At 45.7% G+C, this 17834-nt stretch overlaps 1 protein-coding gene across 3 annotated transcripts in view; it reads right to left on the reverse strand.

Annotated features, from left to right (window-relative positions):
• Positions 1-17834, reverse strand: part of arhgef10 (Rho guanine nucleotide exchange factor (GEF) 10) — a 204024-nt gene that overhangs the window by 91572 nt on the left and 94618 nt on the right. For all 3 annotated transcript variants that reach the window (XM_073056767.1, XM_073056768.1, XM_073056766.1), the window contains exons 11-14: positions 13455-13567; positions 12365-12442; positions 7806-7985; positions 5904-6020 (exon numbers count right to left, since the gene is read on the reverse strand). In XM_073056767.1, the coding sequence (XP_072912868.1) occupies positions 5904-6020; positions 7806-7985; positions 12365-12442; positions 13455-13567 (488 nt within the window). The remainder of the gene's footprint in view (positions 1-5903; positions 6021-7805; positions 7986-12364; positions 12443-13454; positions 13568-17834) is intronic.

Here is a 17834-nt window from a genome sequence, read left to right on the forward strand (position 1 = left end):
AGATAATAAACACAGTGAGCACAAATACCAGAACAGGATAGTGACTGTGGTGCAGTCTGAAGTGGTGCCAACAGAAATGCTGAAGTGACAATAACACAATAATCGAGAGAGCGAAAGGTAAAGTGTCCGAGAACATGACAGTACCTCTGGGAGGGGGATGTGTGAAAGGCGACTCATTCAGGATTCTGACTGTAGCAGGGAAGAGTGTGGCTATCCGGGCTTTCAAGCTCCTGTATCTTCTCCCAGAAGGCAGATGAGAGAAAAGGGATAGTTTTCCTGAAGAAACACGCTGCGAGGATGGACTGGGTGGAAGGAAGTGACAAGTCCATAGCGGACTGGGCAGTGTTTACCAGTCTCTGCAGGTTCCGTCAATCCAGAGCAGAGCAGTTCATGTAGCAGGCTAGGATAAAAACCATCAGTACTTTCAAATAGAAGTTTGAGTGAATTCTTGTTGACATGGTGAATGTTCTCAGACACTACATCAGCAGAGTCCATATGCTAATGTGTCTTCCTGATCACCACATCAGTGGGAAGGGACCAGGAGAGGTGCTGGTGATGTAGATGCTGAGGACCCTGAAGCCATCACCCTGTTGATGAAGACAGGTTTATCTTCACTCCCCACTTTCCTTCAACATCCAAACTTGCTCATTTCACTTGGGTATACTGGCAAATGGTTACTTTGTCAAGTAATGTGTGCATGACGTACTGAACGTGGTGTGTGCATATCACGAGTCCTGTAAAGGAGGTCTGAGGTTCTGATGAGATCGGATTCAATTCTGAGGCACAGTGGTAAGGTTAGGGTGCCTCACTGCAACTGGCCAATGCACTGATGTCGGGTTTTGAGGATTATAGTGCCATAGAACGCATCAGCACAGAAAAACGCCATTCAACCCAACTTGTCCATGCTGCCCAAGCTGCCTAGGACACGAAGAGTCATTGTCTCTTGTTCAGCTCGCACCTTCTGTCAGAGACAATGAGAGCCTGCTGCTGGGATCCCAGTACAGGACTACTTTGGAATATCTTTGTACCAAGGTGGTTGACAAATACTTTTGACAAAGGGATGGAGCACTTCTCATGTGCTGACTGTCCGGCCAGTGAAACCGCAGAAAAAAACAGAGCAAAACTAAACACCAGGAAATCTGTAGATGCTGGAAATTCAAACAACAACACACAAAATGCTGGTAGAACACAGCAGGCCAGGCAGCATCTACAGGGAGAAGCGCTGTCGACGTTTCGGGCCGAGACCCTTCGTCAGGACTAACTGAAAGGAAAGATAGTAAGAGATTTGAAAGTAGTGGGGGGAGGGGAAATGTGAAATGATAGGAGAAGACCGGAGGGGTGGGATGAAGCTAAGAGCTGGAAAGGTGATTGGTTGGCAAAAGGGATACCGAGCTGGAGAAGGGAAAGGATCATGGGACGGGAGGCCTCGAGAGAAAGAAAGGGGGAGGGGGAAGCACCAGAGGGAGATGGAGAACAGGCAAACAACTAAATATGTCAGGGATGGGGTAAGAAGGGGAGGAGGGGCATTAACAGAAGTTAGAGAAGTCAATGTTCATGCCATCAGGTTGGAGGCTACCCAGCCAGTATATAAGCTGTTGTTCCTCCAACCTGAGTGTGGCTTCATCTTGACAGTAGAGGAGGCCATGGATAGACATATCAGAATGGGAATGGGATGTGGAATTAAAATGTGTGGCCACTGGGAGATCCTGCTTTCTCTGGCGGACCAAGCGTAGCTGTTCAGTGAAACAGTCTCCCAGTCTGCGTCGGGTCTCACCAATATATAAAAGGCCACACCGGGAGCATCGGATGCAGTATACCACACCAGCCAACTCAGAGGTGAAGTGTCGATTCACCTGGAAGGACTGTCTGGGGCCCTGAATGGTGGTGAGGGAGGAAGTGTAAGGGCAGGTGTAGCACTTGTTCCGTTTACAAGGATAAGTGCCAGGAGGGAGATCGGTGGGAAGGGATGGGGGGGACGAGTGGACAAGGGAGTCGCATAGGGAGCGATCCCTGCGGAAAGCAGAAGGGGGGGAGTGGGAAAGATGTGCTTGGTAGTGGGATCCCGTTGGAGGTGGCTGAAGTTACATAGAAACATAGAAAATAGGTGCAGGAGTAAGCCATTCGGCCCTTCGAGCCTGCACCGCCATTCAGTATGATCATGGCTGATCATCCAACTCAAAACCCTGTACCTGCTTTCTCTCCATACCCCCTGATCCCTTTAGCCACAAGGGCCATATCTAACTTCCTCTTAAATATAGCCAATGAACCGGCCTCAACTGTTTCCTGTGGCAGAGAATTCCACAGATTCACCACTCTCTGTGTGAAGAAGTTTTTCCTTATCTCGGTCCTAAAAGGCTTCCCCTTTATCCTTAAACTGTGACCCCTCGTTCTGGACTTCCCCAACATTGGAAACAATCTTCCTGCATCTAGCCTGTCCAATCCCTTTAGAATTTTATATGTTTCAATAAGATCCCCCCTCAGTCTTCTAAATTCCAGTGAGTATAAGCCTAGCCAATCCAGTCTTTCTTCATATAAAAGTCCTGCCATCCGAGGAATCAATCTGGTGAACCTTCTCTGTACTCCCTCTATGGCAAGAATGTCTTTCCTCAGATTAGGGGACCAAAACTGCACACAATACTCTAGGTGCGGTCTCACCAAGGCCTTGTACAACTGCAGTAGAACCTCCCTGCTCCTGTACTCAAATCCTTTTGCTATGAATGCCAACATACCATTTGCCTTTTTCACCACCTGCTGTACCTGCATGCCCACCTTCAATAACTGGTGTACAATGACACCCAGGTTTCGTTGCATCTCCCCTTTTCCTAATCGGCCACCATTCAGATAATAATCTGTTTTCCTGTTCTTGCAACCAAAGTGGGTAACCTCACATTTATCCACATTAAATTGCATCTGCCATGAATTTGCCCACTCACCTAACCTATCCAAGTCACTCTGCATCCTCTTAGCATCCTCCTCACAGCTAACACCGCTGTGTTAAAATCATTGAAAAAATTCAAAGCATGAGAAGTGTCACGAACATAGGTGGGAAGAGATTGAACAAGGGGGGATAAGACTGTGTCAAGGTATGCAGAGATGATTTCAGTGGGGCAGAAGCAAGCTGAGACAATGGGTCTACCTGGACAGGCAGGTTTGTGGATCTTGGGTAGGAGGTAGAAACGGGAAGTGCGGGGTGTGGGAACTATGAGGTTGGTGGCAGTGGATGGGAGATCCCCAGAGCTGATAAGGTTAGTGATGGTATAGGAGACAATGGCCTGGTGCTCCTTGGTGGGGTCGTGATCAAGGGGTAAATAAGAGGAGGTATCAGAGAGTTGTCACTGTGCCTCGGCCAGGTAGAGGTCAGTACGCCAGACAACAACAGCTCCCCTCTTTATCAGCAGGTTTTATAGTGAGATTGGGATTGGTGCAGAGGGAGCGGAGAGCAGAGCATTCGGAAGGAGAGAGGTTGGAATTGGAACAGGGTGTGGTGAAGTTGAGACGGTTGATGTCCCGTCGGCAATTAGCAATAAAGAGATCCAGAGCAGGCAGAAGACCAGAGCGGGGTGCCATGAAGAGGAGGAGGGTTGAAGACGGGAGAAGGGGTCACCAGTGGGTGTAGGAGAGTCCTGGCCAAAGAAGTAAGCTCGGAGACAAAGCCGGCGGAAGAAGAGTTCCACGTCATGGCGTATGCGGAACTCACTGAGGTGGGGGCGAAGGGGAACAAAGCTGAGGCCCTTACTGAGGACAGAGCGCTCTGCCTCAGAGAGCTGAAGGTCGGAGGGAATGGTAAATACCCGGCACGGATGAGAGATGGGATCAGAGGAGGCTGGTAGTGTCAGTGGAAAGGGAAGGGTTGGGTGAGAGGAAGATGGAGCCTCTGAGGGCCCAGGAGCTGACGATGGGATCTGAGGGAGAGGGGATTGCATAGTGGTGGTGGGGGAAGGGGAGATGGGAGTCACAACCGCAGCATGTGAAGACCCGGCCTGGAGTTCAAGGCTGGAGTCGCAGTCGGTGGTTGCGCAATCGCTTTAAGGCTGTCCATGGTCGTTGGAACCTGCATTGATGGTGCTGGAGTCGCAGTCGGTGGTTGCGCAATCGCTTTAAGGCTGTCCATGGTCGTTGGAACCTGCATTGATGGTGCTGGAGTCCGTGTTTTCAATATGTCCTGGGTTGCTGGGGCAGCCGAGATCGACGGCCGAGGCCAATCCACGGCCGCTGGAACCCGCGTTGATGGAGCTGGGGCAGTAATCTCTTACTATCTTTCCTTTCAGTTAGTCCTGACGAAAGGTCTCGGCCCGAAACATCGACAGTGCTTCTCCTTATAGATGCTGCCTGGCCTGCTGTGTTCCACCAGCATTTTGTGAGAGCAAAACTAAGCAGTTAAGGATGGGGTTAGAGTGGTGGGGGGAGGGGACACATCCATTCAGCATCACAACTAACAAAACAACAGAAAGTGGAGAGAAGCAAAGAAAATTGTTCAAAAATTGCTGGAAAAAAATTGCAATGCCTCAACAAGGTGGCATCCATCGTTAAGGACCCCCATGACACAAGACATGCCCTTTTTTCATTGTCACCATCAAGGAGGAGATACAGTAGCCTGAAGCCACACACTCAACATATCAGGAGCAGCTTCTTCTCTTCTGCCATCAGATTTCTGAATGGACAGTAAACCATTCACCATCTTACTTTTGTTTTTCTTATTTTTGTACTCATTTTTCCATGACTTATTTATTTTATTTATATATATTTCTGATTGTAATTTATAGCTGTTTATTATTATGCATTACAATGTACTGCTGCCACAAAACACAAATCTCACAACATATGCCTCAGATTTTAAACATCATTCTGATTCTGAAAATGTTATACACCATGGTTTGCCACAGGATGAATAGTTGTGCCGAATACAGATTTAAGATGGCTGAGTATCACGGTAAACCACACAAGGGCGGTCCTTTATCCAACTGGAAGAGAAAGGCACAAAGATTGCCTTTCTCTTCCATTCCCTTTCCTACTGTGAACTGTAGCTGATGACTTACCCTCAGACCTACTCTAGGTGAGGGGTGAGGAGACAGACAGGGTGAATGGACTGTGAACCTCACAGACAATCTGATCCAGGGCACAACAGTCTTGGCCTCCACTCCGAACTCAAAGGGATGAAGGACATCCAGCATCTAAGCCTCTGCTCTGTGCTCGCAGGCCAGCGACGGAGAATGTGGCAAAGGACATCCGTGGATGGTAGGCAGTCCTAGGTTGGTGGGTCCTGAAATCAGCTGTCCATGTGAACAGGAGGTACGAGGGAGGGTGAGCTGACGATCCCGGAGTTCAGGCCTGGTGTTTGGGGCCTCATTGGCTAGTCCAGGGGTTGATACCAAAGATCGAAGCTTGGAGACTGAAGGCCAGAGGCTTGTGGTCTGTCCTATCCTGTACTGAGGTTTAAGGACCATCCATGTGTGTGAGTGGAATTGTGGACAAACTATGCTGGTACTGGGATGCATGGTGATACTTGCCAGCTGTCCCCAGCATATCCTTGGGCGTGTTGTTTGTTAACACATTTCAGTGTATGTTTCGATGTACACGTGATGAATAAATGAAGCAGAATCAAAAACACAAGAGATTCTACAGATGCTGGAAATACAAAGCAACGTACACAAAATGCTGGCGGAACTTAGCAGGTCAGACAGCATCTATGAAAAAGAAAAAACAGTTTTATATTTTGGGCCAAGTCCCTTCATTTGAATTAAACCTCTCCTTATACGTATCATCCAGAGAAGACAAACTCTTCACAGCTGGGGGACACACAGTAACACGGTCATTTCCTTCGGTCGCATAACCATGCCAGAATTGCACATTGTAAATTGTTCTAAATACCAAAATATTTTACCTCTCCTAGGGACTTTACTTACTTTCAAGAATTCCAGAAAGGCGGGTTTGGTGGCACAGACCTTTTTCAGAATTGCCATTGCAGTGCTAAAGTTATTCACATACTCGCTGTATGCATCGAGTACCATCGACTTTGAAAACTGTAACAGAAATAAAATAACTTCTTCAGAAATCTTTCGTGTCAGTTGAAGATTTTCACTTACGGCTGCTTGGCAATTGAACGCAGAGTGTGATTAGTCCACAGTAAAAGGATTAATCTATCTCCCCACACACTTTTGGACATATTCACCCAAATATGAATTATGTAAGTTTCCCAAAATGGACTTGAAGCTGAAGGATTTAAGTTTCAAGCACAAACCATATTTTCATTTTTAAATTACTTCAAGTGGAATGAAGTTTGGATGAAATGTTGCAGAAATCTGGATAAGCAGTGCTGTGAACCGGCCCACATTTTGCTGATTAGGCAGAGCTTCAGTTGCTTTTCACGGATGGTTGAATGACAGATCAAAGTGCCACAAATCTGAATGATATTACAAATGCACTTCAGTACCAATAACACCACCTGTAGGATCTGAGCAGTTCCACCTATTTCTCTGAAATAAAGGGTTTGGACACATCAATTAGACAAGTAGGAGTTTAAGAACAAAACCATACTCATTCCTGAACATCACTGATCAGAACCTCTGGATTCTCAGGGTCATTTTGCCATCAGGCAGAGGTACAGAAGCCTGTAGACCCACACCTCAAGATTCTTCTTCCCTAATGCCATCAGGTTCTTGGACCAGCCTGAAAAACCTTAACACTACCTTGGACTATATTTCCATTAACTTGTACTAATGTTGTGCTAAGTTTTATTTCATCATGTAAGTTATGTATAACTGATGTTAATTTATGTATTTTATGAAGCTAATTTTTGTGACATTTATACCCATGGCAAAAAAACTTAAACCTGAACTTGAGGTTCATTGCCATAGGTGAAATTCTGTCAGTGAAAGAATAATTGATCAAACACTGAAGTTTAATGGTCATTGCTAAAAGTAATTTTGAAATGCACAGATTCATTTTATTTAAAAATTGTGAGGAACTTTTTCTCTGTTGGATTAGCAGATCTCCCAAAAAAATCTTCACCGAGATATTTATTTCCAAACGTATGTTATAATGTCCAACCTTTCCCTCTGGTAGCCCTCTGTGTACCTGCTTATCCCCAACAGCAGGGTTTCCACCTTCCCCACTCCCCTCCCAGTTCATCCATTTTTGTCTGTCTCCACCTATTGTGTCTCCCTACTCCACCCCTCCCCTTTCCCTACCTGGCTCAATCTTCCAACTCAAACACCCCATCCCCCTTAAATCCCCTCCCCAATATAGTCCAACAAATACCTCTGGCCCCTGTCTCACACCTCTTCTTCTCCCCTCTGAGCCCATCTCCCTTCTCCACTCTAAGTTCTGATGCAACATTTTGACCAGAAGCATCGACAATTCCTTTCTTCACCCCCCCCCCCCCCCCCCACAGATGCTGTTCGACTTGCTGGGTTCCTTCCATAGTCCATTAGTTGTGTTCCTCATCACTGTTTCGATCCATTTCTATGTAACAAGGTGTGGCAGTATCTCCTTTCAATTTGCTACCATACCATTTTGTCACAACGTACGGTTTTTGAACTGTAATCTTGTCAATGCTGAGATGGCTCCCTATCACAGTCATTTCCTGTTTTCTCCACCCTTGTCCTCCCTGTAATGTAAAAAGCCCTGCTTTACCAGCCGTGCTGAGGAGTCCTGGATCTGAACCTACAGTTCTGTCTCTCCCCACTGACCTGTTGAGTACTGCTACCATACGCTGCTTTTGAGCTGAACACATTTTCTGAACAAATCCCCCCTGCATCACTGCCTTTCTTTTGATAACTACCTTGGATTTTCTTTTGTGAACTTACTGAGGCAACAAAGACATCTCCAATCATCTCAACCGCGTCCCACTCGGTCACCCGACTGGCTAGGGCGATCTGGAACAGGGAATGGCACTGAAGAATCTCTTTGATTCGGTAAAATACCATTTTGAGTTTCCGTTCGCTGATTAATTTTGGATCCATTTCTGAAAGAGGTTTCATATATTGCTGTGGAGAGAGAAAGGCTAAACATCAAACCATGAGCATGTCCTGAAAACTACTCCAAACTAAGCTACTTAGTTCCAGAACTCAGTACAGCCCTCTGTACTGGGTACAGGCACTTAACAATCAAATTAGAGTCATAGAGCACTACAGCACAGAAACAGGCTCTTTGGCCCATCTAGTCCATGCCGAACTATTATTCTACCTATATTCACCACTTCTGCTGGCAGCTTGTTCCACACTCTAACCAGCCTCTGAATGAAGAAGTTCCCTTTAAACATTTTACCTTTCACCCAAACTCAGTGGGGAAAAGACTGCTTGCATTTACCCCTCATAATTTTGTATACCTCTTTCAAATCTCCCCTCATTATCCTAGGCTGTAGGGAATAAGTTCCTAACTATTCAACCTTTCCCTATAACTCAGGTCCTCAAGTCCTGGTGACATCATTGTAAATTTTCTCTTTACTTTCTTAGCATTTTTCCTGTAGGTAGGTGAGCAAAACTGCATACGGTGCTTCAGATTAGACATCGTCAATGTCCTGTACAGCTTCAACATAACATTGCTAAAGCCTCTATATCCCTCAGCAGCCAGAATGGCTGTGAGGGGAAGCGTAGAGAATGCTCCATGTTCTGCAGAGTGTGTGGACTCAGACGGTTCCATCACAGCTACAGCTTACCCCACCATCCAGAACACCTACAAGACAGTATGTCTCAGAAAGGCGACATCCATCACCAGGGACCCCCAACGCCCAGCTCATGCCTGCTTCTTGATGCTGCCATCAGGCAGAAGGTAGGAGATCCTGAAAACCCACACCTCAAGGTTCAGCAACACCTTCTTCCCCACCATCATCAGGTTCTTGAAAAACACTAACGCTAACTTGGACTACATATTTCTTCTCTCTCAGTTTTCCACTGTGTTGTAACATTTATTTGACACATCTATGTTACATATAATTTAGGTCTGTCTTGTCTGCGATATACTGTGCTGCTGTGGCAAAGAGCTAATGTCCATGGCATTTATATCCTGGGAATGTATGGCTATAAACTTGAACTTGAAGTAACTCCCATTTTTATAAATAATGGTGTTTGTTACTTCCAGGTATTTTAAGTATGCAATAAAGTTCCGATGGTGACCTTCACTAATTCTCTAACACCACTGATGACAAACAAGAGGAAATCTGCAGATGCTGGAAATCTAGTTTTAAAAGGTGGGGGGAGGAGAGAGGGAAACACTAGGTGACAGGTGAAACCTGGAGGGGGAAGGATGAAGTAAAGAGCTGGGAAGTCGATTGGTGAAAGAAAGAGAAGGCCGTGGAAGAAAGAAGAGGGGAGGAGCACCAGAGGGAGGCGATGGGCGGGTAAGAAGATAAGGTGAGAGAGGAAAAAGGAGACAGGAAATGGTGAAGGAGGGGGGGATGGTGGGCATTACCAGAAGTTTGAGAAATCAACGTTCATGCCATCAGTTTGGAAGCTACCCAAATGGAATACAAGGTGTTGTTCCTCCAGGCTAAATGTGGTCTTATTACAACATTGGAGGAGGTCATGGATGGACATATCAGAATGGGAACGGGAAGTGGAATTAAAATGGGTGGCCACTGAGAGATCTCACTTTTTCTGGCAGATGGAGCGTAGGTGCTCAGTGACATGGTCTCCCAACCTACACTGGGTCTCAGCAATATACAGGAGGCCACACCTGGAGCACCGAACACAGCCTATGACCCCAACAGACTCACAGTTGAAGTGTTGCCTCACTGGAAGGACTGTTTAGGGTCCTGAATGGTAGTGAGGGAAGGGGTGTAGGGGCAGGTGTAGCATTTGTTCTGCTTGCAGGGATAAGTGTAGGGAGGGACATCAGTGGGGATGGACAAACGGACAAGGGAATTGCGTAGGGAGTGATCCCTGCGAAAAGCAGAAAGTGGGGGTGGTGGAAGATGTGCTTGGTAGTGGGATCCTATTGGAGGGGCAGATGTTTTGGAGAATTAATGTGTTGGACACGGAGGGTGGTGGGGCGGTAGGTGACAACAAGAGGAACCCTATCCCTGGTAGGGCGGTGCGAAGATGGGGCAAGGGCAAACGTGCATGAAATGGAAGAGATGCGGATGAGGGCAGCATTGATGGTGGAGGAAGGGAAGCCACTTTCTTTGAAAATGGAGGACATCTGTGTTTTAGAATGAAAAGCCTCAGCCTCAGAATAGATGCAGTGGAGACGAAGGAATTGAGGGAAGGTGTTTTTAGAAATCACAGGGTGGGACGAGATATAGTCCACGTACAAACAAGCTGGATGAACTCAGCAGGTCGGGCAGCGTCCATTGAAATGAGCAGTCAACGTTTCGGGCCGAGATCCTTCATCAGGACTGAAGATGGAGGGGGCAGGGGCCCTATAAAGAAGGTTGGGGGAGGGTGGAAGGTGCCAGGTGAAAAACCAATCAGAGGAAAGATCAAGGGTTGGGAGAGGGGAAGCAGGGAGGGGATAGGCAGGAGAAGTGAAGAAGGAATGTAAGGGGAAAGCACCATGGGTAGTAGAAGAAGGCAGAATCATGAGAGTGACAGGCAGCTGGAGGAGGAAGCAGAGTGAAACTGGAATGGGGGAAGGGAGAGGGAGGGAATTAGCGGAAGTTGGAGAATTCGATGTTCATACCAAGGGGCTGGAGGCTACCCAGAATTTAAATGAGGTGTTGCTCCTCCAACCTGAGTTTGACTGCTCATTTCAACCTGCCCAACCTGCTGAGTTCATCCAGCTTGTTTGTACGTCTTGATTTGACCACAGCATCTGCAGTATCTGCTTCACATTCCCATTCTGATATGTCCATACATGGCCTTCTCTACTGCCATGATGAAGCCAAACTCAGGTTGGAGGAGCAACACCTCATATACCGTCTGGGTAGCCTCCAGCCCCTTGGTATGAACATTGAATTCTCCAACTTCCGGTAATTCCCTCCCTCTCCCTTCCCCATCCAATTTCACTCTGTCTCCTCTTCTAGCTGCCTATCACCTCTCTCATGAATCTGCCTTCTTCTACTACCCATAGTGCTTTCCCCTTTCATTCCTTCTTCACCTTTCCTGCCTATCCCCTCCCCCATCCCTTGATCTTTCCTCTTTTTTGATCTTTTTTCACCTGGCACCTTCCACCCTCCCCCCACCTTCTTTATAGGGCCCCTGCCCCCTCCATCTTCAGTCCTGATGAAGGGTCTTGGCCGGAAATGTTGACTGCTCATTTCAATGGATGCTGCCTGACCTGCTGAGTTCATCCAGCTTGTTTGTATGCCTTGATTTGACCACAGCATCTGTAGTATCTTTTTGTGACGTATAGTCCAGGTCACTGTGAGAGTTTGTGGGTTTAAAATAGACATCAGTGTATAGACTGTCTCCGGAGAAAGAGACAGCAAGATTGAGAAAGGGGAGGGAAGTGTCGGAAACGGATGAGCAAGGCTGATAACAGGAACTTTGCAAACTGATATAAACTCCCAAATATCTTCATAACTTAAAAAAATCAAGGGGCATTGGGAACAATTTGGAAGTACAAAGATTTCCTTGGCTTTTAAAGGCTTGCAAATGAGTCAGGCTGTACAATCTCACAGTTCATATGAAGTCTTCAATGAGTTTCCTTGTTCTAATTATTCCCAGGTTTGACAAACTTCTATAGATGCACAGTAGAGAGTATCCTAACTAGTTATATTGTGGCCAGGTATGGAAACAACAGTGCCCAGGAATGGAAAGGACTACAGAAAGTGGTGGATACAGCCCAGTCGATCACAAGAAAAGCTCTTCACACCATTGAGTACACTTATATGGAGCACTGCCAGAAGAAAGCAGCATTGACCATCCAGTACCCCCACCATCCAGGTTATGATCTCTCCCCACTATTACTATTGGACAGGAGGTACAGATGCCTTGGATCCCAACACCAGCAAGTTCAGGAACAGTTATTGTCCTTCAATCATCAGGCTCCTGAACCAGCATGGATACCTTTACTCACAGCTCTGAACTGATTCCAGAACCTAAAGACTCACTTTCAATGACTCTATAACTCATGTTCCCAATATTATTTGCTTTTGCATTTCCATATTTTGTCTTCTTTTGCACATTGCTTGTTTGTCAGTCTTTGTTGATCTAGTTTTTCATAAATTCTATTGTATTTCTTTATTTTCATGCAGGCATATATAGGAAAATGAATTTCAAGGCAGTATATGGTAACATACTTTGATAAGAAATTTACTTTGTCTGTGATCTTGGCTGAAGTCTACAGTTAAAATATAATCTTCATTGGTTGAAATGCTTGAGGTTTAACACAGATTTCTTTTGTGTAAAAATTCCTGCTGGTTAAATGGATCTAAAAGTCAGTTGGGAATGTGAACAGCAGGGGAGATCTTTCCAGCTTCACCTACCTCAAGAATTCGCTTCAATGCATCCATGTAATTCTTCTCACTCTCTACAATGGATCCAAGAATATATCTCCGGATCACCTGCTCAAGAGCAAATTCCACATTTAAATTTGAATATGTTAAAATGCCATTCAAACTATAACTCATTCTGAAGTGGAATAAGAATTGTAAATTTTGTAGGATAGGATCCAGGCCATGCTCTCTTCAAGCTACGACCATTGTCAAGGATATATCAGAAGCCTTATGTCCCACACCCCCAGGTTCATGTACAGTTATTACCCTTCAACTACCACAATCCTGAACCAATGTGGATAACTTCACTCACTTCAACACTGAATTGATCATTCAACATAACCTCTGGACTCACTTTCAAGGACTCTACAACTCTTGTTCTCAGATTGATTGATTTATTGATTATTACTTGCTTCTTTTTGTAGTTGCACAGTCTCTGTGTGTCGTTTCTCATTGATTCTACTGTATTTCTTTATTCCACTGTGAATGCCCACAAGAAAATGAATCTCAGGGTAATATATGGTGACAAATCCATACTTTGATTATAAATTTACATTGAACTTCGATTAATTTCCATAACAATCATACAGTCTTTAAAGCTTAGGTTAAACCCATAAGGAATTATGTCCCAGGGAATTTAGTGTCTGTCTATATAAAATGGTCCTCTGTCCTGGGGGGTTCAGTTTATAGAAAAGATGGTATGTTGGTGCTGAGAAGTATGCTGATACTTGTGGGCTAGGATAAAGTTACAATTTCCTTACAGAAAATGTGGGAGGAACTCCGCAAGTCAGGCAGTATATAGGGACGGGAATAAACGATTGAGGGTGATTTTTTCTGCCCCCTCTCCTTTTCCATTCTGGCTCCTCATTCTCACTCCTTCTCTTCTCCTCACCTGCTCATCACCACCCTCCCCCTCTCTCCCATGGTCCAATCTCCTCTCCTTCTCCTTCAGCCTTTCTCCACCTGTCACCTCCCAGCTCCTCATTTCATCCTTGTTTTCACAACATACTCATTAAAGCCCATCTGTTTTAGGCATGCCGATATTCAGGGTGGAAACTCGTTTGAGATTCTAGAACCGTACCTGCTGCTGAGTCAGTCCTTCTGGCATTGGTGTCATTTCCGGCTCTGGGTGCCTGCAGTCCACATCAATAAAGAGGTTCTGTTCCTCATCACATAAGCACCCCGACCGCTGATCTGGAAGAAACACGCAGCATATAAAGCTGAGGAGGTTTCCAGCATCTCAACACAGTGAATGTTGGAGAGGCCAGTAATCTGTCGATAGTGCTGACCCCTCTTCAGGTTCTAAACCATTCTTGGACACCGAGCAAAATGGAATTCCTTCACTGTGGTTCCAAAACAGTTTTAAACAATTTCTCCTTTTCAATACTGACTCCTTTCCCCATTTTGCCTCAGCATTTCCAGATGTCAGATTAATTCTATGGACATACTACTTGTTTATTTGACATAAATTTTGCAGTCTAAACCAGAACCCAACCAGAAACGTTGGAGGCACCCAGCAAGTCGGGCGGTGCGACTTTTTACTCTGCCTGACCTGCTGAGTTTCTCCTGCATTTGTGTGTGTTGCTCAAGATTTCCAGCGCCTGCAGAATCTTTTGTGCCCCAGCAGGAAAGTGCTGTGTTTCTCGAAGCTGAGTGTGAACGGTGAGAATCCGCAGCCCAGACACAACCTGCATCATGTGAATGGTACTCCGTTCCTGGAACATGCCTCACCTTTCGTCTGTGATGAGCTGCAATTTCTTGCATGGACTTTAACATCTCCATTGCCTGCAAAGGCCATTCTCCGGTCGATCATAGTCACCACATTAAGCAGTGCTTCTAATTTTGGCCATTTTAGCAAGCCGAGAGAGGAATATTCTATTAGGAAAAGGCAGCTGGTTTAGACTCTTTCGGCTTAGGGTTCTCTATATAAACAATCTGTGATGAGCTACACTGACTTAATTAATACACGCTAAGACAAACAATACAATGTTTTCCTAAATAAAAAGCACATTGTCAATCTCTGTAGTCAGAAATGCTGTCCAAGGATGCCCCCATAGGTGTCCAGCCCTCTCGTTGTGGCTGTTGTACAGGAAAGTCACATTAGCCAGCTTGAATTGTGCGGCTATTCGTTACCTGGGGGCTGTCTAACCCGACGATCACCAGGGACACCATGCTGATGAAGTACAGGAAGGCAGAGAGCATGAATGGACTCAGACTTTTCCCCAGGGGTGGGAATCAAGAATTACAGAGCACAGGTTTAAGGTGAGAGAGGAGAAATTTAAGAGACCTAATGGGAAACATTTTTACGCACAGAGGATATTGTGTATATGGAATGAGCTGCCAGAGAAAGCAGCTGAGGCAGGTACATTAACAACATTTAAAAGGCATTTGGACAGATACTGTACATGGATTTGGGCAAATGGGACCAGCTCAGATGGGATTGTCGGTATGGAGCGTTTGGGCCAAAGCACCTGTTCTGTGCAGTATGACTCCACAGTACAGATTCTTCTGTGGAACTGAACACTGATCTGTGTCACTGCCTATGATCCTATCACTGATCAACAGCTGACACTGTTTCCCCAGTAAAGCTCCCCAGCTCTTCCTCCGCTACACTGATGGCTGCATTGGTGCTGTTTAACGCACCCATGCTGAGCTCATCAATTTCATCAACTTTTCCTCTAACTTCCACTCTGCCCTTAAATTCACCTTGGTCCATTTCTCACACCTCCTTCCTTTCCTCAGTCTCCCTGTCTTCATCTCTGGAGACAAACTGTCAACTGACATCTTTTATAAAGTTACCAATTCCTTCAGTTATCTTGACTAAATCTCTTCCCACCCTGTCTCCTGTAAAAATGCAATTTCCTTTTCTCAGTTCCTTTGTTTCCACTGCATCTGTTCCCAGGATGAGGCTTTCCTTTCCAGGACATCAGAGATATCCTCCTTCTTCAAAGAATGGGATTTCCCTTCCTTCACCATAAATGCTAACTTCACCCGCATTTCCTCCTTTTCTCGAACATCCACAATCATCCCATCCTACTGCCACCTTAACAGTGATAGAGTTCCTCTTGATCTTACCTCCACATCCAACAAATCACTCTCTGCTATTTGCACCATCTCCAAAAGGATCCTACCACCAAATGGATCTTACCTCACCACCCACCCCCGACGCGTTCTGCACGGATCGCTTCCTCAATAAATCCTTTGTCCATACATTCATCTGCACTACTCTCCCTCCCAGCACTTACCCCTGCAAGTGGCCAAAGTGCTACACCTGCTCATTCACCTCCTTCCTCACCTCCATTCAGGGCCCCAGATACTTCACCTGCAAATTTGCTCCGGTTGCCTATTGTGTCTGGTGCTCCCGATGCGGTCTCCTCTATGTTGGTGAGATCAGTTGTAAATTGGGAGACCGCTTCGTTGAGTGCCTCCACTCCATTTGCCAAAATCGGAACTTCCCAGTGGGCAAAGATTTTAATTCCGATTCCCTTTCCTGTTCTGACATGTTGGTCAATGGTCTCCTCTTGTGCCACGATGAGGCCACCCTCAGGGTGAAGCAGCAACACCTTATATTCTATCTGGATAGCCTCCAACCTGATGGCATGAATATCAATATCTTCTTCCAGTAAAAATGTTCTCCCTCCCCCTCCCTTTTTCTATTCCCCACTCTGTCCTCTCACCTCCTCCTGAATACAGTCCTCCTTCCCTTTCTCCTTTGGTCGACTCTCCTCTCCTATCAGATTCCTTCCTCTCCCCAGCCCTTAATCTTTCTTATCCACCTGGCTTCACCTATCATCTTCCAGCCATCCTTCTTCACCTCCCCCACCCTTTTTATTCTGACATCTACCCCATTCCTTTCCAGCCGCAAGGAAGTGTTTCGGCTCAAAACATCAAATGTTTATCCATTTCCATCGATTCTGAGTTCTTCCAGCATTTTGCATGTGCTGCAATGTTTCTTCAACTCCTTTAGTATTTTCTTATTTATTCCATTCTTCTTTTCTCCCAGAGTTCCTTAAATGTCCCTCATGTACTTGCCTCTGCCACCAAACTTGGCAGGGTGCTCCATGTACCCACCATTTTCTGTGTAAAAAAAATTACCTCTGACATCCCCCAATCACCTTGAAATTAAGCCCCTAACATTAGCTATTTCTGCCGTGGGAGAAAGGTTGCTATGTTACCGTGCTGCCTCCGAGTTCTCTGGTCTGTCCTTGCTACCCTTCTTGAATAAGTATTGTGCTATCTAACTCTGATTTGTTGAAAGCCAATCAACATTGACACTTGAGCGTGGGCTGATGAAGTCTTGGTCTGTCGGAAGTTTTGTGAGTCAGGGCAGGTGCTAAAATAACCCACAACTCACAATGCCATCTCAGGGATTCTTCAGAGTATCCTGGCTGGTATTTAGCCCTCATTCAACATAGTTTGGACAGGTGACACAGTTATATACCACAAGACCATAAGACATTGGAACACTGGAGCAGAATTAGGCCATTTGGCCCATCAAGTCTACTCTGTCATTCCATCAAGGTTGATTTATTAGCTCTCTCAACCCAGTTCTGCTGCCTTCTCCTCATTGCCTTTGACACGCTTGCTAGTCAAGAGACTATCAACCTCCTCGTTAAATATACCCAATGACTTGGCCTCCATAGCCACTTGTAGCAATGAAGTCCACAGATTCACCACCCTCTGGTCCGAGACTCCCCCACTAAAGGTAACATCCTCTCCACATCTACCTTATCTAGGCCTTATAATATTTGATAGGTTTCAATGAGATTCTTCTAACCTCCAGCAAGTACAGGTCCAGAGCCATCAAATGATCCTCATACATTAACCCCTTCATTTCTAGAATCAATCTCCTGAACCACCCCTGGACTTTCTCCAATGCCAGCACACGCTTTTATAGATATGGGGCCCAAAACTGCTCATGGTACTCCAAGTATGGTCTATTCAATGACTTATAAAACCTCAGCATTACATCCTTACTTTTATATTCTAGTTCTCTTGAAATCAAAGCTAACATAGCATTTGCCTTCCTTACCACTGAGTCATCCTTGTTATTGAGTGCTGCCACCTGGCCTTTACAACATGACAACAGTTAGCAGGGGAACAGTTCCCTGGATAAAAAGCATCTGGCAAAAATCTGACACCAGGAAAGGCATGAAGGAAACGCAACCCTGTTCTCAGGTAGTTGATTTGTTGTAGATCTCTCTAACAGTAACAAGCAGTGAGTGCGGAGAGGGATAGAACTCAGGAAGGTGAAAGATACGCCGTCAGCAACTAGTGTGAAGGCGGGAAGCTGGGAGTTGCTGGGCTGAAGATCAGCACAGGCTTTGCTTGGACACTGAAATAACGCCAATGGAGGGATTGGGAATAAAATCAGAAAACGTGGTGAAAGGGGACCTGTGGTGTCAGATTGTTGAGAGGCCACTGAGCAGGACCATTCACACAGTTTTACTCTCTGCAGATG

Source organism: Hemitrygon akajei, chromosome 9 (assembly GCF_048418815.1).
Source record: "Hemitrygon akajei chromosome 9, sHemAka1.3, whole genome shotgun sequence".
NCBI classification, from domain to species: Eukaryota; Metazoa; Chordata; class Chondrichthyes; order Myliobatiformes; family Dasyatidae; genus Hemitrygon; species Hemitrygon akajei.